General features: G+C 38.0%; 1 protein-coding gene across 9 annotated transcripts in view; it reads right to left on the bottom strand.

The window, feature by feature from the left end:
- HERC2 (HECT and RLD domain containing E3 ubiquitin protein ligase 2) overlaps nucleotides 1–22,954 on the bottom strand; it is a 232,745-nt gene that overhangs the window by 107,634 nt on the left and 102,157 nt on the right. For 7 of the 9 annotated variants that reach the window (XR_004380894.1, XM_032843125.1, XM_032843126.1 and 4 more), the window contains 17 exons: nucleotides 22,080–22,235; nucleotides 21,162–21,347; nucleotides 14,908–15,078; nucleotides 14,411–14,514; nucleotides 13,199–13,349; nucleotides 10,832–11,046; nucleotides 10,425–10,557; nucleotides 10,199–10,326; nucleotides 9,911–10,106; nucleotides 7,382–7,515; nucleotides 6,694–6,867; nucleotides 6,479–6,615; nucleotides 6,205–6,356; nucleotides 5,272–5,463; nucleotides 3,039–3,226; nucleotides 1,674–1,866; nucleotides 141–323 (listed from right to left, as the gene is read on the bottom strand). Coding sequence is in view for 8 of the 9 variants with exons in the window: in XM_032843125.1 (XP_032699016.1) it covers nucleotides 141–323; nucleotides 1,674–1,866; nucleotides 3,039–3,226; nucleotides 5,272–5,463; nucleotides 6,205–6,356; nucleotides 6,479–6,615; nucleotides 6,694–6,867; nucleotides 7,382–7,515; nucleotides 9,911–10,106; nucleotides 10,199–10,326; nucleotides 10,425–10,557; nucleotides 10,832–11,046; nucleotides 13,199–13,349; nucleotides 14,411–14,514; nucleotides 14,908–15,078; nucleotides 21,162–21,347; nucleotides 22,080–22,235 (2,793 nt within the window). In the remaining variant the exon portion in view is untranslated. The remainder of the gene's footprint in view (nucleotides 1–140; nucleotides 324–1,673; nucleotides 1,867–3,038; nucleotides 3,227–5,271; nucleotides 5,464–6,204; nucleotides 6,357–6,478; nucleotides 6,616–6,693; nucleotides 6,868–7,381; nucleotides 7,516–9,910; nucleotides 10,107–10,198; nucleotides 10,327–10,424; nucleotides 10,558–10,831; nucleotides 11,047–13,198; nucleotides 13,350–14,410; nucleotides 14,515–14,907; nucleotides 15,079–21,161; nucleotides 21,348–22,079; nucleotides 22,236–22,954) is intronic. The other 2 variants (XM_032843122.1, XM_032843123.1) reach the window with 2 other exon arrangements.

Here is a 22,954-nt window from a genome sequence, read left to right as displayed (position 1 = left end):
GTTGTTATGGCAGCCCTAGGACACTAGTACACATGCACACTCATCCATACGCACACACCCACTCACATACACACATGCACACACACACACCAAATCCATAGCCCCAGTACTCTGTAGGCCCATAACTATTCATTGCATACATGTCTTGTCCGTCGTTCCACTTTCCACTAACATTCGCAGCAGTCCACACAGGGTCTTGGTGGCTTCACTCTGCATGATTTCAGCGTGGACTCCAGCAGAGAGACAAAGAGTTTGCAATAAATTAACAGTACTGGTAAGCATCATTGCAGTGGGATGAATGTTCCTTTCAATTTGTTCAGCTTCTGGAACAAAGAATCAAAATAAGAACCTACACTCCCAAATAGAACTGGAAAATGTCCCTGCATGTAATTTAAGGAATTTTAATAACCCAGTCTTCTAAGAAATTTCATATCATAATTTTTACTGTGGAAAGGAAAATGGCTCTTTATAAGAAAAGATGGCATTCAGAATGCACTAAACACCCCAATCATCTCTGTCCCCACCTTCCTCAAAGAAAATAAGTCTTCTAAATTAGACTTTACTTTTTTGAAACAATCTCTGCACATAGCTCAGAAGCACTATAACAATCTCGAGGATTTACTCTTTTAGAAAGACAACTTACCAAATGTCAAGAGCTGCTTGCTAACAAGCTAGCTATGCCCTGGATGAAGATGGAAGTGCCTGAGCCATGGAGAGGAACCAGAGGCTCATGCATCCAAGGCACTGACTTTCTGACAAGGAGGCACATAATAGTAGAGTGACAGTTCTTTCACTTAGCCAGCTCTGCTCAGGCCCTCACTTCCCTGAGTGAAAGCAAAACCAGCCCTGACTATCTACATGTGACTCCAGGTTTCACATATGGTACTCCCAACAGCCCCAAAGGCAGGCATCACCTGTTCACATCTGAGGGGGCCTGGACCCCCTACAAGTGACATGGATGGAACATAGCCTTTTCTACTCTCCACACCACCCATTCTCTACTGAGCTCAGCCTCTCAGGTTTCTTCCCCTGACCATACAAATGACTTCCAGAGCCTGATCATGCAGTGCATACAGCCAGCACCTGAGCCCTGAGAATCAGCCCTGGCCTCCTGGACAGTCTCACCGAGACCAGCTGTGGGAAGCTTCATTCATACATCCCAATGTTTGTTGGACACATCTAAAAATGTCATGAAGTCCTGCTCCCACAAGCCTGGATCTCCTTAGATAGGATTTCACTTTCTGGGTTCACTCCAAATTCTCACCTCTAGCTTCTTTAAGGCAATACAGTAATGACTAAGTCCACATTATTCCTAGTCCACCAGGCACTGGCTCACCACCTCACACACAGATTCAGAGCCAACCAAGAAGGTCCACCAGATGTGAAGACATAGCCAGCCCTATACTGCCAAACCCTACTGCACTGTCCCCAAAGGAAGCAAGAGAGTCAATTCAGCCAGGCTGCCAGTTACCAGATCCATGCTTTTAACCCCTGCATCAGAATCACCTGGGGCTTATTTAAACTGAACCTTCAGGGTCAAGTCCAAAACTACAGACCACGGTCCACAGCTGAGTCCTAACACCGTTCTCATTCCCAAATGAAAAGGATGGCCAGCTGCCATTAGCACACAACTTGCCAGGTTGCCCCAGACTAAACAGCCCCAAGGCACCGACCAGAGTCATCCTCTGTGTCCGAGTCCTCTGCTGAGGGCTGTGTGGAGGTCGGCAGCTCTGCCAATTTGAGGTCATACTTCCCCTCCTTCCCCATCCTGTAGGAGTTGGTGCTGCCTGTGTCCCACTGGACCCTGATCCATCCGTCCTCTCCCAGTTCACCAATCACACGGCCAAGACCAGGAGGAGGTCCATCCTGAGGAAGCCAAAACAAAGATTAGTTAAGAAAGCATGTGCCTATTCTGTCACACAGACAGAGCCTGTAAGGACTGTCATGTTACTGTGCACAGGCTTTGTGCCCACAGACTGCTCCAAACCCACCTGCACCATGCACAGCTCGCCCATTACCTCAAATCATACATCAGGGAATAACTTGCTCATGCTCTTTTACCAAAAAGTTAAGTGGGAAAAGCAACTTCTCAATTAGCACCCTCCCTAAGCCAATGCAGAGATGAGGCTTTCCAGTCTAGTCCTGGTGCCCTGTTCCTTGGTTTCTTCAATACCCCCACAGGGCTTTGAAAGACCAGAAACTTGAAACAAACACCTGCATCTCCTCAATTCCTCTTATTCAGTCTTCCTTCTGGAACCTAAAATGGAAACCCTGTCTCTCATTTCCATGAGTGAAAGCTGTTTTTAGGATGCTGTTAGATTATTCCAGGACACTATGAGTGAAAGCTATTTTTAGAATACTGCTTCCTGTTCCAGGACACTTCTGAGATAATTCTGATGAAGCCCATGCTTAAAAAAATGAGGTTGAGAAAACCTAGAGATGACAAAAACACTACACTGTAGGAAGGTGAGCACTGTCCTTCATTAGTAACTATGGTAATGACACAGATACCAGACCCCACAATCTCTACCCCATGAAACCCGACAGAAGCTTGGAAGTGATGTGCTACAAGGAGAAACAGAAATGGCCACTGACTAACTGGTACACCTAAAACTGCAAGGTTGGGGCACTTAATAGACATGTGGCCATATCAGCTCCCAGAGGCAGCACCTGGATTTTTCTGCCTCACAGCTTTCAGCACTGTTACTAAGATGCGGTTTGCTCTCTCCTACTTACCTATGCTCCTACTCTGGGCTGCCCCTCAAATTGAGCCCATGCCAAGGAGTTTTCTGAAAACAGCTGTTACCCTTTGAAGACCTGATCCTACTTGAGGTGCCCCTATAGCCACTGTTACTCTCTACTTGTTTTGACTCCATTTACCTGCCCACGAACTAACTACATCACCAACTACGTCATCTGTCAATTGCATTGGCCCTAAGTTAAGGTAGTTATTTGTTCCAATTTCCATGCACTAATAGCATGCAAGTAAAGGCAGTGACTAAGGTGTCGCTAATGTGTTTAAAATCAAATCTGAGTACCTGATCACCCCATTTCCAATCAACACCTCTCATGACCCTGGTTCCAATCTTCATCATGGCAGCCAGTTCTGGCCCTGAAACTGGAAGCTGCACAGGAGCCGTTTCCTTCCTTGTCTCTTCCAAAACTGTAGCAGAAGCTCCTCGGGCAGAAGCATTCATATCCTCTTCAACATTATCACAACTAGGACCTATCAGAACATCAAACACAGCAGCTGAGATAGTAAGTATTACAACTTCCTAATCTTAATAAACTTTTTCAAAACTTAGTAAGTACTGAAGATGATTTTTAAGAATCTATAGTGTATACTGTATTATTTTATCAATACAATAAATACCTGAAAGATCTATTGATGATAATTTAAAATGGTAAAAGAACCAAGTATATAAATATGTATCAGAACATATAAAAGATATAAAATGAGCAACAGAGACATTTACTCTACTAGGAATTATGCCCCTCCTCAAAAAAAGCAAAATAATTAAGTTAGAAAAACTCTCATCACATATTTTTATTAGAATAGAAAAACAAAAGATAACCATCTAAATGTCTAACAATGAGAAACTAACCAACTTTAATTATGGTACCATGCATAAAAGAGCTAAGACCAGTAGGCCTGATACTGCTATCCTTAGGAAGGGCTGCTTGCAAAGCAGCCCTCTGCAGGAATCTGGGAACCTGGAGTTCAGGAGGGCTCCCACCCTTCCCTAACTGGTAAGAGACCCCACTGTGCCTGAACTGTTGGCACAAGTTGGTCTCTGCTGAAACCTGCTTCCTTCTGGGAATCTAGGACTTGCATTATGTGCCAGGCCCCAGTACAAACTCTCTGAACTTTCTAGGCAGACATTTCGTACATGTATTCACAACTCTTTGCCGAGGGAATGAAGTTCATCCTGTGTGATTCTACTAGGAAAGGACTTATGTCAGTTTCTCCCAGATTTTTCCCACGTGCCCTTCCCTTCACTGATTTTGCTTTCTAGTCTTTTACTGTAGTAAATCTTAGCCCTCAATATGACTATACACTAAGTCCGGTGAGATCTCTTCACAAATCATTGAATCTGGGAGTGGTGTTAGGGACCCTGGCACAGGGATGGCAGCAATGGGATACTTTAGAACAACCCTAACTTGCTGAAATACTGCAAAAGGGCTGTTTGGTAAAGGGAAGAATGAAGGTGTAGAGCATGATGAATATTTGGTCCCTAATTGCTGTGAAATCATCTATAGTACAAAACAGAAGTTGAGCTATCAGTTACAAGAAGAAAAATTTAGGAACAGATTTTAAAATAGTAAAATTTAACCCTAGGAGTCAGCATGCTGGATTCCCTCGGCTGCTTTTGGCCTTACTGGCTAATGTTGGTTGGGGGGTGGGGGGGGCAACACAGCCCAAGTAACTCCTTCAGTCTTTGTTCTTCCAAGAGGGAGGAAAAGGTGCCCAAACATTCCCAAAGGTGGGCTTGGTGGGTCAAAAATGTACAAAGTTCATGATCCTCTCTCCTCCAAAACAGAGGAAAAAAGGTTATTCAATTCCCAGGGCGGGAACAAAGCTTTGGATAAAGTAAAGCTTTTCCCCAGTTTTACTGGGGCAAAAAATATTCTTTCTTCAGCCCACCCAGTGGGTGCCTCAGTGAGGCCCTAAGAAGGACAGGGGTTGCACTCCAGGTAGGTTCTACCCTGGCAGCTATAATGTTAACCCTGCAAATGCCAAATTTACTGTAAAGGGCTTGAATACATTCATAATAAGAAAAAGGGAGACCTTTTTTCCAAGTGGTTTTGTATTTTGTGCTCTTATATCTGGATACATACATAAAATTAATATAAAATATTATGTGCTTATAATTTCTTCTATGAAAGAATAACCCTGATCAAGGAAAATCAATATATAAAAAGCTAAAAATTGTATTTCATTTATATGAAATACCCAGAATAGGAGAATCCATAGAGATAAAAAGCAGATTTGTTCTTGCCAAAAGCTGGGGGAGTGGGAAATCAGGAATTACCACTAAAGAGGTATGGCTTTCCATTTTGGGGGACAAAAAAGTTACAGAACTAGATAGTAGTAATGTTCATAAAACATTATGGATGTGCTTAATGCTACTGAATGATAAGGTTGTTAAAAGGGTAAATTTTATGTTGTTTTTATTTTACAATTTTTAAAAAAGGTTTATAAAGACAGAGAAAAACCTGAAGGAAAAATCCTGACATTTTCATAAACGACTTAAGGCAGTGCCAACGTACCAATAAGCCGAAGTGCTGTCTGTGTGAGGGCAAGTGTGCCAGAATTCAGCAGGAGGTTCAGGTTGTTCGCACCATGCTGCAGGGTGAGCATACTGAGCATAACTAAGAGAAAGCGAGCTTGTGGGGTCGTCCCCAGGCTTGGTCCTGATGGATTCTCATTGGTAATGGTTTGTAGGGGGACAGGCTGGATACCTAAAAAGCATTGGCACCCACATAAATTTCTTGTGTGAAAATAAAAGCACACATGATGCTAAAAGCAGTAGCAATTTTTTTAAATTTCTGTTTTTCAGTGGGTTTCCAAAGTGTATGGACATCAGGCAGCTGTGCGTTACTTTGTAATAATCCTACCACCATCAATCCACATTTAGCCATTTTCAATTGTCTGTAAAACTTATCACCTGCTCCTCTACATGTCTCTGGTGGTTTATTCATTTCATTTTAAATATAGGAGTCATATTTCACTTCTCTTCCACAAGACCAATCCTAGCATTTCTCTGCAGGTACTTACAGTATCCAAGAAATTAAGTATTAATACAGGATATACACTTTAGGGCATATGGTATCAATGATACACATGAAAATGTTAGAATGTAAAAGCTTAGTATTACAATACTACAAAATTGTGTCTTCTGCTGAATTTTGAAAGTTTTGTCTAAAATTTGAGAAAGCTTAAAGCAGCTTACTTATTCAAATGTACCCCTATAACAAATACACTATATAGCTAAATTGAATTTGAAAAAAAAAATTTTAAAGATTATTCTTCTAATGTACAAAGTTGTTAGTCTTCTCAAAGAGCAAAAATCAGCATCTACAAATTTCTACAACATATAATTAAGAGTCAAACTATAAAATAATGCTAATGTGATCACTGACATTACTTCAATAGCAACCTTAAAACAACCTTTTAAGCATCAGATTTCTTTTTCAACTCACCAAGCTCCTTAAATTTGGCATTTGCATCCATCAAAACATTTCGAATATTCTGAACAGCCCAAGCATACAGCTTGCCAAAAGTTACTTCCAGTAGCATCCGATTAAAAGGTGGGATTAAATCAACATCTTTTAAACAATCTGTAAGGGGTTCCCTTTCAAACAAAGATAACGAATATTACTTAGAATACTGCCAGATTTAATTTTAACTTCAGTAGAATAATGCTTTGTTGCCACAGTTTCCCTTAATTAAGAAACAAATGTTATGAAGTTTTACCCTATATCAATCCCCTCAGGAATAAGTCTTTGCCATCCACAGAACATAGCATACTGTACAGATGGAAGTAAGAAATTTTTGGTTGCCAGTTTTAAAATTGTATCTATCCCCTCCAGACGAACCTCTGCTCTCTCCAACTGTAAAACATGAATGCATACAGTTAAGTGTTGTGTATATTATCCTATGCAGAGAAGAATGTTCTTAGCAAATTTTACCTGTTTTAATAGGCACTTTCTCATTTTTTCCACATCCACTGGCTCTTCCTTAAGGGCAAATTCTGCAATTGTACTGAGGAGTGCAGACTGTGGATAAAGACCCTGAACATTCTGCTTCAACCATTTGTATTTGTGAACACCTGTAACTGTACTCAACAGCGGCTGCCATTTATCCTGACAAAGGAAAACCATTTTCACCATTAGCTTACCTTACTGATATTAGTATGTGCTTTAAAACACTTATTCAAATAAAATATAAATAAATGCAAATAGGTTGAAATTGGCAAAATACTTTGTTTAATAAGTAATTTATGGCAAAAATAACTATGCCATAAATAAGCTTATAAATGAATTTATAATCTCTATAATTATGTACCTTGGAACAGACAAACATGGCATCCAAAGTTAAATTATCAACCATATTAATAGCCTAAGACACCAGGACAGTTTCTGGAGCAAAGTATACATTCAGCAAATGAATGATAAATGAGTAATGATACAATGTACCACTAAACACAAAAGCAAACACTTTTCCATCTATCAATCTGACCAGGACACCATAAGTGTGACTTGGAATGTCACCCATACTTTCAGTAACCCACTACACTCTCTGTCCAACAGATAATCAAGGACAAAGTGTTTCTTTGTTTCTACTCAGCCAGCCTCAATATCATAGAAAATACTTCACCTTAGGTGATTTAATTGTAATTGGTCTTTTGTCCACATTTATAGGACTGTGAGGCAAAATGCAAGCTTCTTCTAAATCACTCTCTTCATTTCCAATTTTTTCTTCATCATCAGTAGACTCTGGCTTCTTTGGAACTATGATAAAAACATCATTTATTATAAAAATCATTCACTTAAACACAATTTTAAATTAAGATATATTAAATATGCATGAAGCCAAAGGACTTGAATATTTTACCCAAACATATATGTAAATATCACTGTCAAGTGAAATGCTCAAACAACGAAAAGTAAAAACCATCATGATTATTTTCACATGACATTCAATAATAATACTCTGCCACTTCACATCATGAACAGAAAGGCAGTGAGAGTGCTATGAATGGGCAGATCCTATAGAAAGGGAAGCTCAGGAGTCAGCAAACATTTTCTCAAGGGCCATATGGTGAATATTTTAGTCTTTGCTGGCCATTCAGTCTATTGAAAATACTCAATTCTGTTGTTGCAGAATCAAAAGCAGCTAACTTTATTTATGGATGCTGGAATTTAAACTTCATATAATTTCCATGTGTCAAACATATTATTCTCTTGATTTTTAATAAAAAACATTTTAAAATGCAAAACTGGTCTTAGTAGTAGACAGTAGACAGCGGCAGTAGACAGCAAGCAGCAGGCTACTTTTGTCCCCAGACCATAGTTTGCCCACTCTGGACCAATGCAATGAATCTCTCACCATTGTGTAAGTGAATTAAGTGGATGCCTTTTATTTACTATGTTAGTCTCTTTAATTAGGGAAATTTCTATTGAATTTGCAATGTGATATTTATTGTTGCTTCCGTATTTTTGCTCCCTTTCAAGATTTTTAGTCTTTTTCTTCTCAGCGTATAATATAATAAGCACATAATTAATAGTACACCTGGACAGTAAAACACTAACATAGCAGGTCTGGGTTGCCCAAACCCTGCAAATTCCCAAGAAAGACTGTTCCTTCAGCACTTGGCCAGCTCCTGTGAACTGAGCTCTGAGTCCTTGGCATGTTCTGCCTGAGAAGAATGTTTCTGTATGCCTGAGATCTGGGGCCATATTTTCCAATGTGACCAGACAGTTTATGTTAACTATGGAACTAATGGTTCTCACTTGTTTCCACTGTGGAGGCTGAAGTCTTTAGTAACTGAGAGCACCCATGCAGGTGAGCATCCCTGGCTGATGGCCCTTCACATGTTGTCTCTCACTGCTGACAGAACTAAGCATGGCTCGGTGCAGCTCCACTGGAAGCTTAGGCCCAGTTTCCTTTGGATGTCCCTCAATACACCTTTCCTTTTACTAATTCTAACTTGTATCCTTTCATAACAATAAACCGTAACTCTGAGTTTAACAGCTCTTCTGAGTCCTATGGAGCCAGTGAATCATTAAATTTAAGGGTGCTCTTGGTGACCTTAACACAGCACCAGCAATACTGATCATTTATAAGTTATTTAATTTTCTTAAACAAACAAAAAAAAAAAGGTTCAAACTTCATACAACTAAATATTTAAGCCCAAAACAAGAAACTTTAAGAGGAGACAATGTGGGCTCAGAATCCATGGAGATGATGGCTGGGTGGTGAGAACATCATTCTCCCTCAAGCTGAGATGGCCATCTCCCAGCCTATGCCTCTGCCGCGAGAATCTCAGAAGCATTCTTACCATGATTTCCTGACCAAGAGCATCTCTAGGATTTAGGCAAATTATTGTGGCTTAAGTGTTTGCTCAAGAACAATCAATTCAGAAAAAAAAAAAAAAATCAATTCAGGATAGTTTCTAACATAACTTAATCTTTCCTGACATCATTGTTCATAACATCCATCTAAAACTCAGTAATTAAAAAAAATTCAGTAACTAATGTTTAATAAGCTGATCTGTGAATAATTCAGTATATTCATAAGAATACAATCAGAAATTTCTGTAGACCTGTTTATAATCACAATTAACCAAGTTCCAAAGTATTTTATGTACTTATACTCAGATTCTGATTATTTAATACAAAGTCTTTTCCAGATCCCAGCAACTGTTTAGCTGCTTCCTGAAAATATTAGTAACTCTTCTAGCTATTTTTAAGACAATTCCCCATATATCAGAATACTCAATATTTCCAAAGGAAGAACATTTCTTTACAAGAATGGCAAGATTAACTACAAAATTAAATGTTTCCATAAATCTCATTTACCAGGACAAGTGATTAAAAAAAAAAAAAAAACTTCCTTTTCCCCATCAATTTAATAAAGCTTATAGTATTTACCTTCTTCAATAACAACTTACTAGGTACCAAATCATAACACCCTCAATCCCAAAGTTGCACCATTATCTGATGTCTTGGAAAAATAAGCAGGATCTGTATATTTAATCAAAAATACACATAACAAATATTATGGCAGTTGTGGAAATCCACATGTACTGACCAGCAGGGAAGAGCATCACTCAAATCACACACTCAGTTATATATGGGCAAACCACACACCTTGACAGCACTTTCCTACCTTTTACATTCTTACCTCTCTTTTTCCTTCGTTCTCGAATTATCTTCTGAGCTATCCTCCTCCAACGAGGCAAAGAACTTAACAGTTTAAACTTGGACATTATAGAGAGATCATTACAAACTGCAGGTCTTAGTTCATTAAAGAGGAATCTCAAACGTTCGATGACTGGAGCACAGACTTCCTTGTAAGAACGACCCTGTTCTTGATGTGTCTACAATGTTAAATATGAAAAGACAACTTAACAACAAATATTTTACCAACAGTCTGCAAAGCACAGAAGACAGAGAATAAAAATATACTTACCTTAATGAGTGAGCATTTTGCCTGGTAGACAACTCTACAAACATCTACTACTGATTTAGGCAATGTTCTGTGCTTTACTTGCTCAATACCAAGTGTTCCTGCATGAACTAAAGATAATGCCACGTGACCTGTAAAAACATTTTTAAAAAGGGGCAGGGTAAGAATGAATGCATATTGCATGTTAGTCAAAAAATGCACAATATAGCTAAAATATCAAGCTTCATACCTAAATCTTCATGCTTTAAAAGGCAACATAACAGTAAGCGGCCAACCTCTTCCACAGGATGCTCAGGAGGAAATGTGATTGGTGTAGTCAAGTGGCACTGCCTACAATACCTCTCTATCTGACACAGAAAGTCCTGTAACAGAAAAGGTAACTTGAGAGCCATACTAACATGCCATCATGAATCCAAACTACAGGCCACAATTTCTGATGCACTTGCATTCAGCAATCCTTCTAAAACATCACTGGCATATTGCACTGAACCAACCTCCCTACCTCAAAACCTGCCCCACAAATAATATGTAAATAAATTAAGTCTGTGCTAAGCCAATCAAAGAACATGAAGGCATTCACACATCAATGTCTTAAGGTAAACCAAAGGACACTAAGTGCGGGAAGGCCTCACTCACCTTTACATTGTGATCCTGGATGTTATTATCAGCAATAGCTTGCAGGAATGCCTGGGAATGGTCGCCCAGGGCCCGTCTGTGGGAGCAAAGTCGGGACTTACTGGCAGGAGTGCCCCCAGGAGAGCTACAATGGTCCTCATCTTTCTCTTCATTGTAGCTATAGTGGATCTGGCTGGTCTGCAGGCCTCCAGAGAAGATGGATGACTGAAGCCACTCTAGAAAGCGCATATGAAAACATTAAAAAGAAACTTGATTGCACTATTCAGAAATAAATATTGAAATAAAAGATAAAGAAATGAATAGCTGATGTACAAGGAGAAATTTCATATCATTCATATTAAAGAGTCACATATAATATATTTTCAGAAACTGGCTTATAATTCCTGTATCTACAGGAAAATAGGTAACACTTCTTGTTCTTCACTACATCTTAAGCATGGTGTCAGAACTCAGTGTAATAGTTTCAGTACAACATTTACTTAGATACCTGGTCAAGCATGGAGCTGACAGATTCCACAGATACTGTGTGAAGACTGGGGCTTTGCATTCTAACAGGGAGAGCACGATTTGGGCAACATTTACAGAAGTAATCATTCAACTTGAACTGGGATAACTGCTACAAAGTACTACAGTAGGTATAGCATCAAGACCTCCACTATTCAAAGATTCAGTAGAGGATTTGCTGTGGAAGTGGCAACTGAGCTGAAATCTAGATAAAGACAAAAACACTGAGCATCCAGGTAGAAAAACAGCACAGGAGAAGAGATCTACAAAGAAAAACATGGTCAAGGCAGGCCACATTTCCCTAGAACATAAAACCAGTAACAAAAATGAGCAACTATTAGACATATAACACAGGATCTTAGTAAGACACAGATCCTTCGGAGGCTGGAGATCCAGTGGACTATAAAGGAAACCTGTGCGTGGCATGGCCAGACCTTCATGAACATGTTATTCCTCAGTGCAAATGTGAATGCTCATTCTAACTGCTATAATAACTAGAGTAAAGGTTCACCAAAAAAATGAAAAGTCAGTTTGTACATTGCTACAAAGTTTTTTCAGTGACTTGTGTTATCAAAATAATCCTCTAAAACCCAAGCAATCAAATCTGGATATACTCAATATTCTTTTACTGGAAATTTGGATGTTAGAGCCTTCAGGAGCATTCTCCAAAGTGCCACATTAATTCTAAAACACAAATCTGATCATGACCGTCCCTGGTTCTCCACATTTAGAACTCTACCCCACCCCCTCAAAGATACTGCTGTAAAGGTATCTTCTGATGTCCTAGAGTGGATTAGGCCCCCTCCACTAGGGCCCACAGCACCTTCTGCTCTCCTCTACTCTGACTCTTCTCATTTCCCACCCTCCTTGCTGATTTAGAAGAAGCCTATCTTTCCCACAGTACAAGTCTTTGAGGGAGAGGATGAGTCTAACCCTCATCCTCTCCACCCTTAGAGGCTCTGTAGGCAGCAAAATGCCCAGCATACACACCAAGGGCTTGCTCCAGATGACTGAGCTGACCAGGTACCAAGTCCATCCTGCCCACCAGCCTTCTCTCCTGACAGTGCACATATACAAGCAACTGGAAGCCCTGATTTTTTTCAACAGTGCCCCTCACACACATGTGTTTCTGCCCAGAAGGTTCACACATCCAGTTTGGTGGGACTCCCAATTTCATGATTCCTCCACCTCTGATGGGGCTTTCCTCCCCATCAGAACCCTTACAAATGTCTCTATTTTATCTTCTGTCACCCTGCGTACTGAATTATTATACTGTCTGGCTCATCACCACACAAAAAGCACCTAAAGGCAGAGATATGTTTAATTCCATGCCTAATACACTGAGCACTTAGCAAAGTAACTCATAAGTATTTACTCAATAGATGCTTGGCAGATGGTTGGTAGACAGAGAAATCTACAAATACACAAAGACAACTTTAATCCATTTACATGGAGAAATTTTATAACTTTCGGTGATTAAAAAGGTTGCAATCCTAATATATATTTGATTTGAGTCTAGTAAAAACACAATCCTCAAACAGAATTCTATTCCCAATAGAGTCAATCCATGTCACATGAGGTGAGAGCCAAGTTGAGCCCATCTGTCACAGAAGGCAAAAAAGAGCAAGCACAGGATTGATCTTCCTATGCACCTGTTAATTTCCTCTGCTGCCATGGGTCATGAGAGCAAATGAAAACCATTAACATCTATTTCTATTTAACTGGTTAAGTCTCTTAGTTTCACTATCCTTATTTTTACTCACCAACAACTACGTTGATTCTTCATCTCCTATTCTAAACGGCACTTACGTCTCTGCTAAAATAACTTGCTAATCTGTTAGCAGAAAGCAAAATTTTTCTTACTGGCACATTCGATCTCAACTGGAGACAGCGGTGTGCTCATAGCTAAATAGGAAGCATGTAATCCGAGAAGCAGGCCCAGATTCCTCTCTGTGTCTATCAGAGGCGAAGAGAGACTTCCCAGATCTGGTATGGTAACAACTTCTTGGTCAGGCTTGGAAAGATAAATTTCATCATCAGTCTGAGAAAATAGGGTTAATTAAAAACATAAAACCAAAAAGAGCATCAGCTTATATCCCTAAATAAGACAAAGTTCTATCAGGAAGAGAACCATGTACTCTAGACACCCTCTTTCTACATTCTATTATAGTGAGCTCATGCTGCTGCCAAAGTAACAGAAAATATAAACCACGCACACCTTACAAAGCAGACAGTAAACACACAGGTCTACTGGTGGTAAAACCAAAGCTCAGATAAACAAGTTAGTTAGAGAATTCCTTACAAAAATCAAGTAGAAGTTTCCAGAGTGACTGTATAACAATACTTCAGAAAATATACTGAATTGTTACATGCATAAAAAACCCCAAGAAAGACAAAAATATGACAAGGATTGCTGTGAGTAGTGAACTGTGACTACATAAGTGGAAGAAATATATTGATGCTAACAAAAAGGAAACCCAATCAGAAAGAGTTCAAATGAAAATAAACTTTGCTAGTCATACCAGATAATAATTCACAAGCAAAGTCAATCTTTCCCTTCATGAATGCTTTAAGTACTACTACCCATGTGGCACTTAATAAATTTTATTACTTCTGGATCCATACCTGGAAAACCAATCCCAATACATAAATTCCAAAGGTCATGCATATATAGGACACATTTCTATTCTAAAGAATTATGCTATTAGATAGTTCTTCCCAAAAAATGTATCTCAAGATGGTAAGCCATTTCAAATTTCTACATAAGCTTATAATGAAATTGTGAAGACCAAAGGTTAATAACCTCTTTTTTGTGTGTGGAAAATTGTCCACATTTCTTATAATTTAACAACTTTTTAAAATAATTTTTCAAGACCAGTCCTTCATAAATCTTAACATGAATAAATGTAAAATAAAAAAAAAACCTCTAAAGGATCTTCACTTGTGTCACTTAATGACATCTACCCCACCAAAAGGCTCAGCTATCAGTACTTCAGGACAAAAACCACCTATCACAAATATACAGGGAGGGTCTGCCCTGATGTCCACCATGATGCCTACTGCACTCAGCCTCACCTCCAGATACTGGCCAACACAGAAGGCGTGCATCGATTCCCGAGTGTCTTCAAACTGCAAAGCAGCTTCCAAAGCTACCACTGGATCTTCCCCTGCAAACTGAGCTAAAACAAAAAAGGAAAAAAGCATCATTACTTCAGTGCAATTTACCTAGACACCTATAGTAGAAATGTCAAGTAGGAAATAGATCAGGCTGGTTAATTCCAATGTGAGGGTTACCAAAGGATAATGATCTTTCACCCTCTCCCAGAGCTGCTTGGGCCAACTCAGACTTGAAACAAGTTCCAACAAGTGTTGAAACAAACACAAAAAAATGCGTAATGATAAATTCTTCAAATGTGCTTGAATTCACTGACAGGATAGACACCAAAGTTACCAGCAGATTAAAAGGTGTGGGGGCTGGAACAATACTCAACTAATCACTTAAGAGCCAAATGCTCTGCTCAAAATGGCACATGGTACAACTTTTAACCATGAAGTGGAAAGTGAGGCCTTACCAAGAATACTATTTCCTGTTAATGACTGTGTCTGGAAGTCCTTTATATCATACACTTTCCCGTCAATCACTGTCCAGAAGCCTCCATCTTTATTGTGGTTCTCCAAATCAGCTTTACGTATCTGTGTCACCTCCTCATTATTTCTACAGTTCTGACCTGTAAAAAATGACTCTGTATATACAGAAACCAAAATCAATGAATCAATAGATCAACAGATAAAACCACTAGAACAAATCATGCAAAAGAACTACAAAGGGAACTAGACAAATCCATAAACATAATGGGAGATTAATATACCTCTTGCTATAACTAATACCACAAACAAAAATTCACTAAAGATATGGAATGATTTATAACAAAACAACATCACCTGAGTGGTATGAATAACAAATCTGACCATATACCAAGCAATAAAGCAAATCTTAAAAATTTTAAAGAAATAAAGCTACAGAGCATATACACTGACTACAATGCAATTAAATTATAAATAGGTAACAAAAATAAAATAAAAATTCTCTATTTGAAAATTATGAAATAATGAAATAAAATTCCCAGAAAAAAATCATTATGGAAAAAAAAATACAATGGATGATAATGAAAATACTATAGATCAACACATACAGCTAAATATATGTTTGAGGACATTTATACTTTTAAATATATGTAATCAGAAAAAGGAAAATCTAAAAAGCAAATAAATTAGTAAATATCAAATCAGTAAAATTTTATGAATTCATAGTGGGATGAAAGAAAGGAGAGGGTAGGAAAGGGAAGGGAAAAAAAGGAAGGGAGGGAGAGAGGCAGGAGGGAAGTAGGAAATCACCTTGGTCACTTTTAGAGTACTAAGACACTAACTCAGTATTTGAAAAATAATAAACGGAGGTGAATGAGGAGGAGAATCAAGTTAGAATCATGTCCTAGCTGTGCAAATTGTACCTCATGCTAACCAAACAGCTGAGGCCAAGGTTACTAAGGGATATTATAGAGGACAGACTGTATATGAACTCCACGGTCCATCTGAACTGAAGGTGGGGTCACCCTGAATCACAGGCCTTGGAACCAATGAAACAAGAAGCACACAGCATGATGACCTCAGACATACTCTAACCAAAACTGAATCCAAATCTGCATCCAAATCTCATCAACCCTATACATATAATCAGCTGTTCAGAGAGAGTGTAACTGATAGACATTAGACTAGAAAAAAGAGAGGGCAATCAACCAAATTCAGAAAATGTACAATTCTCCAGAACAAATGCCCTGTTTAACAAATAAATAGTATGACCAAAGAGAAGGTGAGAAAAGCCTAGAGATATACTGTTAATGGAAATGGAGAGTCGAGGCATATCTACTAAATGTAACATACAAAACATGTTTAGATCCGGATTCAAAAATAAATAAATAAATAAAAAGGAATTTTTACATAATCCAAGAAAACTGAACATGGACTCCATGTTACATTAAGGAATCATTATTAATTTTGGACAGAAAATGACATTATGGTTTCCTTACTAAAAAAAGTTCTGTTCATTAACAGGTAATATCTGTCAAAATGTTTTAAAGAGATATGCTTTAAAATGATTCAACCATTCATTCAATAAATCAATAAGATAAGTGCAGGAGAGGCTAATAATGGGAATATTTCTAAATCCAGGTTCATTATCCTATTCTGCCTACTTTTATCTGTGTTCTCATAGTGATACTTCACATTTCTCTAAAAGTCAGAAAAATATCAGATTAAACCTTAAGAAAGAAGAAATAATAAAGACCAGTGTGGCATCAGCATAAAGACAGACATTTAGATCAATGGAATAAAATACAGGGCTCAGACATAAATCCTCACATATTTGTACGGTCAAATGATTTCATACAAGAGTGCCAAAACCATTCAATGGGGAAAGGACAATCTTTTCCATAAATGGCACTAGAATAACTGAATATCCAAGTACAAACAAGTAAAGTTGGACCCTTACCTTACACTATACACAAAAATTAACTCAAAATAGATCAAAGAGCTAAATAAAGAGCTAAAACTACAAAATATCAAAATCTTAGGGAAAAAAAAAAAAAACAGGAGAAAACTTTCATACAAAGGATTTGGCAATGATGTCTTAGACAAGACACCAAAAGCAAAAGCAACAAAAGAAAAAATAGGTGACTTGGACTTCATCAAAATAAACATCACAGGACACTATCAACACGATGAAAAGTCAACCCATGCACAGAAGAAAATAGGTGCAAATCATATATATCCAAAATATATAACAAACTATAACAAACTCCTACAACTCAATAACAATAAAACCTGATTCAAAAATAGGAAAAACACTTGAATAGACATTTCTCCAAAGATATGCAAATAGCCAATAAGCACAAGAACAAATGTAGAATATCACTAACCATTAAGGAAAATCACATCAAAACTACAATGTTTTCATCACATTAGGATGGCTATTATCAACAAAACCAAAAAAAAGGGGCACCTGGGCTCAGTCGTTAAGCATCTGCCTTTGGCTCAGGTCATGATCCCAGGGTGCTGGGGTCAAGGCCCACATCAGGCTCCCTGCTCGGTGGGAAGCCTGCTTCTCCCTCTCCCACTCCCCCTGCTTGTGCTCCCTCTCTCTCTCTGTGTCTCTTTCTCTCTGTCAAATAAATCAATAATCTCCCCCCAAAAAAAAAAAAAAAGAAAGAAAGAAAGAAAGTATTGTCAAGGATGTGAAAAATTAGTACCCTTTCTTGTACCTTGCTTATGGGAATGTAAAATGGAATAGTGACTATGGAAAACATTATGGTGGGGTTCCTCAAGAAGTTAAACATAGAATTACCATATGACTCAGCAATTCTACTTTTGGCTCCATACCCAAAAGAAGTGAAAGCAGGGATTCAGAAAGACATCTGCACACCCATGTTCATAAAAGCATTAGTCACACCAGTCAAAAGGTAGAAACAACGCAAGTGTCCATCAACAACTGACTGGTTAAACCATTTCATTTGAAATATTATGAAATATATGAAATATTATTCAGCCTTAAGAAGGAAGGAAATTCTGACATATGCTACAGATGAGCCTTGAAGACATGCTAAGTAAAATAAACCCATTACCAAAGAACAAATACCATATGATTGCACTTACATGACTTACCTAGAGTAATTAAATTCATAGAAACAGAAAGTTGAATGGTGGTTGTCAAGGGCTGAGGGGGAGTGGAGAACAGGGAGTTAGCGTTTAAAGGGTACAGAGTTTCAGTTAAGGGGAGATAAAAACGTTTTGAAGCTGGTTGGTGGTTGCACAATAATGTGAATGTACCTAATGCCATAGAAATGAAAACTTAAAAATAGTTAAAATGATAAGCTTCATGTTATGTATATTCTACCATAGTTTAAAAAAAAAAAAGTTGGGGGCGCCTGGGTGGCTCAGTGGGTTAAGCCTCTGCCTTCGGCTCAGGTTGTGATCCCGGGGTCCTGGGATCGAGCCCCGCATGGGGCTCTCTGCTCAGCAGGGAGCCTGCTTCCCTTCCTCTCTCTCTGCCTGCCTCTCTGCCTACTTGTGAGATCTCTCTCTGTCAAATAAATAAATAAAAATCTTCAAAAAAAAAAAAAAAAAAAGTTGGGTTTCCACTCTACCTCACTGCCCCCAAATCAAGAGAAATTTTTCACAAAGAACACTACAGATCAAGATGACTACCTGGCAAATTCCACCAATCTCATACATACCCTTCTCAAAAAAAGAAAAGCAAAGAACATTCTCTAACTAACTCTAAGAGATTAACATAACCTGCCTTATCAAAATTTGAATGTCCGTTATACTTTTGTACTACTGAATGCATCAGCTTTTCCCAATTAGCTACCATTCTCGACTGACAGATCGTAACAGAAATTAAAAGAGATTGCATGGGAAACTGCCATGTTCCTAAATTATAGCTTGTTTGTTAGTGGAGGGGTGATTATCAGCAACCTACATACAGGGCATTAAAAGAAAAAATTACAATTCACAAACACAGATGCAAACTGTTGGAAAAAAAAAAACAAAAACAAATAAACCAGGGCCAGCAATGTATATTAATATGAACAATACAATGTAACCTAAGTAGTTTTATTCCAGAAATGGAAGGGTGATTTAACTTTTGAAAAATCAATAATTCACAAGTTAATAGAAAAAAAGAGGAAAAATTACAGATCACTAAGATGCAAAAAAGCATTTGATGAAATCTAGTATCCATTCACAATTAAAACCTCTATACAAAACAGAATAAAAGAGAACATCCTTAATATAAAGGTTTCTACAAAGAAAGCCCTTAACAAACTTCATACTTCATGTGTGAAATCTGGAAAGCTTTTCTTCTGCTCCTAACAAGACAAGACAACCCACTATCATAATTTCCACTCAATAATGCACTAAAGGGTGCTAGCAAGTGCTGAAGTCACAGGGGGAAGCTGCAAGATCAGAAACAAACACAGGCAAAGACACTCAATTGACAAAAGTGGTACTCCCAAAGAGTGACCAAGGACAGTCCTTTCACCCAAAAGTGCTGGGTGAAAATTCTGATAAATCACAAAAGTGCTGGTATGATGACCCTAGGAAAAAACGCTTATGGAAAAAATGACATCTGACTTCTTGGCGCAGAGGTGGAACAGTGAGAACTCTCATATTTAATGGAGATGAAAATCAGCACAATCACTATGGAAACGTACGGCATTCCATACTAAAGCATACCCTACAAACCACCAAGAAACAGACATAAGAATGCTTAAACAACTAAATTGTTAAGGGGTACATCCCTGTACAACAAAATGATAAAGAGAAGCAGAGGAGCAGCAACTACACAAGACCAGAGAGGGGAATCTTTCAGGAGATGGTCCTGCCAACGTTTCATTTCTTCATTTGGATGAATGTTAAATGATTTTCTCTGTGATCAATCACAAGAACTATTTTCTGTACTTTTGAGTGTGTGTTACATTTTACAATTTACTAAAAGGTTTTTAAATGAGTGAGTTTGAACTGCTAATTGGATTAAATGCCCTCAACCATACAGAAGGTGGAAAAAAGTAACATTTAAATTCACAAAAGTAGAAGAATGGTGCTTAAAATATTGGTGATATAAAAAATTAAAAACTATGCTCAATATCCTAATGTTATTTTCTTCACCACACTTGTTACTTTTTATCTGAAGCTCCTATGGTACAAGATGACAGTTTACAATGGGAGAAGAAAAAGCCCATCTTGCTTGAGCTTTTCTATAAAATCAAAGTTGGACCCCAATTTCAACTGTATTTTATGAGTCCAGGAAGTCAGAACTATATACAGTATGGTTAACATAGACTTAGATTCAAAAATGTCAAAGCTAGATACCTTGAGAAGACAAGTTCTATTCCAATTTGGTAAGCATTATAGACCACACCTATAGGGAAGTGCTCAGCTGACTATGGGAATTCCATAACTCAGTAATGTAAGATAGAAATGAGTTTAGAAAGTCATCCCATATTGATGTCTGCCTCCAAAGCCGGACCACATCTAACCATTTCAATAGTAACTTCTGGAGACACCACCCAAGAAAGGGCTTTCCGGAACTTTCTAAAATAGTTCATTTCTGAAAGTAACAACCATTATTAAGAGAAAAATATTTATTTTTTCTTTTTAAGATTTAATTTATTTATTTGACAGAGAGAGAGATCACAAGTAGGCAGAAAAGGGGGGGTTGGGGGGGGAGGAGCAGGCTCCCCGCTGAGCAGAGAGCCCAATGCGGGGCTCAATCCCAGGACCCTGAGACCATGACCTGAGCCGAAGGCAGAGGCTTAACCCACTGAGCCACCCAGGTGCCCAAGAGAAAAGTATTTCTTAAATATAACTTAAATCTCTTCTGATTTGGATTATCTTCATTTTCTACTTACACTGTCATCAATGAAAATGGCAAATAATTGGTCTCTCTTTGTGAAGTATTCTTTTAAATAAAAAGGCAAGAATAGGTTAGATTAAGATAAAACTTTTCTGAATAGAAGTTCTGTTTTTTTTTTAAGATTTTATTTATTTTTTTGTCAGAGTAAGAGGAAGAGAGAGAGAGAGAGAGAGCGCGTGCGCGCGCACAAGCAGGGGCAGCAGCAGCCAGAGAGAGAAATAGGCTCCCCGCTGAGCAAGGAACCAGATGTGGACTCGATCCCAGGACCCTGGGATCATGACCTGAGCTGAAAGCAGATACTTAACTACTGAGCCACCCTGTGTCCCCTGAATAGAAGTTTTGTAAGTTAAGATGCCATACCCATGATGCCAGGCCAGGCTAATTCTTCATGGTCATCCCTTTCCTTTCCCGGTGCCAGGTGGTTGAACCGATCCAGATGTTCTAACAAGCCACCCAGCAAAGGGACAGCTCCAGCCTCCTGCATGAGACCAGCATTTTTACTGAGCAGAAGCACTATAGAAACTACTAGTTCTGGAAGGAGAACACCTACATTTTAAAAGAAAGGAAAAAAGGTTTAAGATTTAAAATAAATAAATATAAAAATAAATATAAATATAAGATATATTAAATATAATATATCCTATTAAACCACTTCATAAACTCATTCTGTTTTTAAATTCTGATAAATCACAAAATAAGGAATGCTTGACTTTTAGTGTATTTCTACAGGATTATTTTATCTTTCATCTTGAAAGAACAGATAAAGGTATCAAACAAAACCCTCGGAGTTACAAGAATGCTTTCCAAAAACACTGTTTCAACAGAAGTATTAACTAGAGTCTTTTATTCAGAAAATTAAGGTTTCCAGAAACTAAGTTTACTATCAGAAAAAAAGCACTCAATAATAATGCTCTACTGTCACAAAATTAACTTGAAAACATTAAGCAACAAAGGAATTTATTAAGGTCCTGAAAGGAGCAACTGACTTCTATGCTGCTGAAATAAAATTAGACAATTACTAATGGCCTCATTATTGAAATGTTAATAATGGTGGTATGACTCTAAATCACCGATTACATTTATATTGACACAATTCCTGCACCAGGTTGCTTAACAACAGAATCGTCAGCAAGTGAAAAAACAAAAGGAGAAAGGCCAACAGGACTAGAAAATGTATGGGGCAAAGGCATTCAGATTTATCAGGAAAGGATAAACTTGAAGTCTCATCAATCTCCAAAAATTAAATACATGTCTAAAGGGAGGATATAAAAAAGGTACCAGTAAAGTCCCCTTCCACAATGCAGGCCACCTCTGCAAAGTGCCGCCAGCTGGTGGAAGCAATGCTGGCTGCCACAGGCAGTATATCACCAATGTGTGTGCACAAAAGGGCTGTGTACTTCTTCAGTAACGAACCGACACCCATAAGCTCAGGACCTCAAAGAAAGATTAAAAATTTAACATTTTTACCATTAAAATTTACTTTGTAAATAAACTGCATTGATTCAATATTCTACCCTCATCTATACACCTTTTACTTATAATAATTATTTCAAACAGAAGCTATTAAACTTTAATCCCTGGCTCTTTTTTTATCACATAGTTTGAGAAACAAGTGAATTTGGTTGTCAATTTTTATACACTGTACTATATAATACCTAGAAACTTTGGGTCTATAAATACTAAAGTCATAATTTATAGATTTTTAAAATCTTATATCCAATACATACAAACATTATCAAATTTCAAGCCTTAACACTTGGAAATTACTCCCAATGAACAAAGTTAGGCATTTTTCAATCTCACAAAATCTTTTAACTTTTCTTCCTACATGGCTCTTAATGGCTTTTCAGCCCCTGTGACTTTATGTCTTTGAGATGGGCACCTCTTTCAGACTCTAAGTTTATCTATTTCAACCTGAAATTTTCTATCATCTACAAATGCTTAACTCTTTCAGGAACTAAAATATTTCAAACAACAGTGCCTGGGTGGCTCAGTCGTTAAAATATTTCAAACAAAAGCAACAGACCTTTCCACCCTTAACAGAGAAAGCCAACTTATGGAGAGCCACCTACTTCCTTTGAAGCTTATGGAAAGTACTCTCCTCTATGTCATGCATAGAGCTGAGCACTTACATATCATCCTATTTTAATCCT

Source organism: Lontra canadensis, unplaced genomic scaffold, assembly GCF_010015895.1.
Source record: "Lontra canadensis isolate GAN:19392208 unplaced genomic scaffold, GSC_riverotter_1.0 scaffold135, whole genome shotgun sequence".
In the NCBI taxonomy this organism is placed as follows: Eukaryota; Metazoa; Chordata; class Mammalia; order Carnivora; family Mustelidae; genus Lontra; species Lontra canadensis.
Note: the sequence above shows the minus strand (reverse complement) of the source record. Positions and strands in the feature narration are given on the sequence as shown.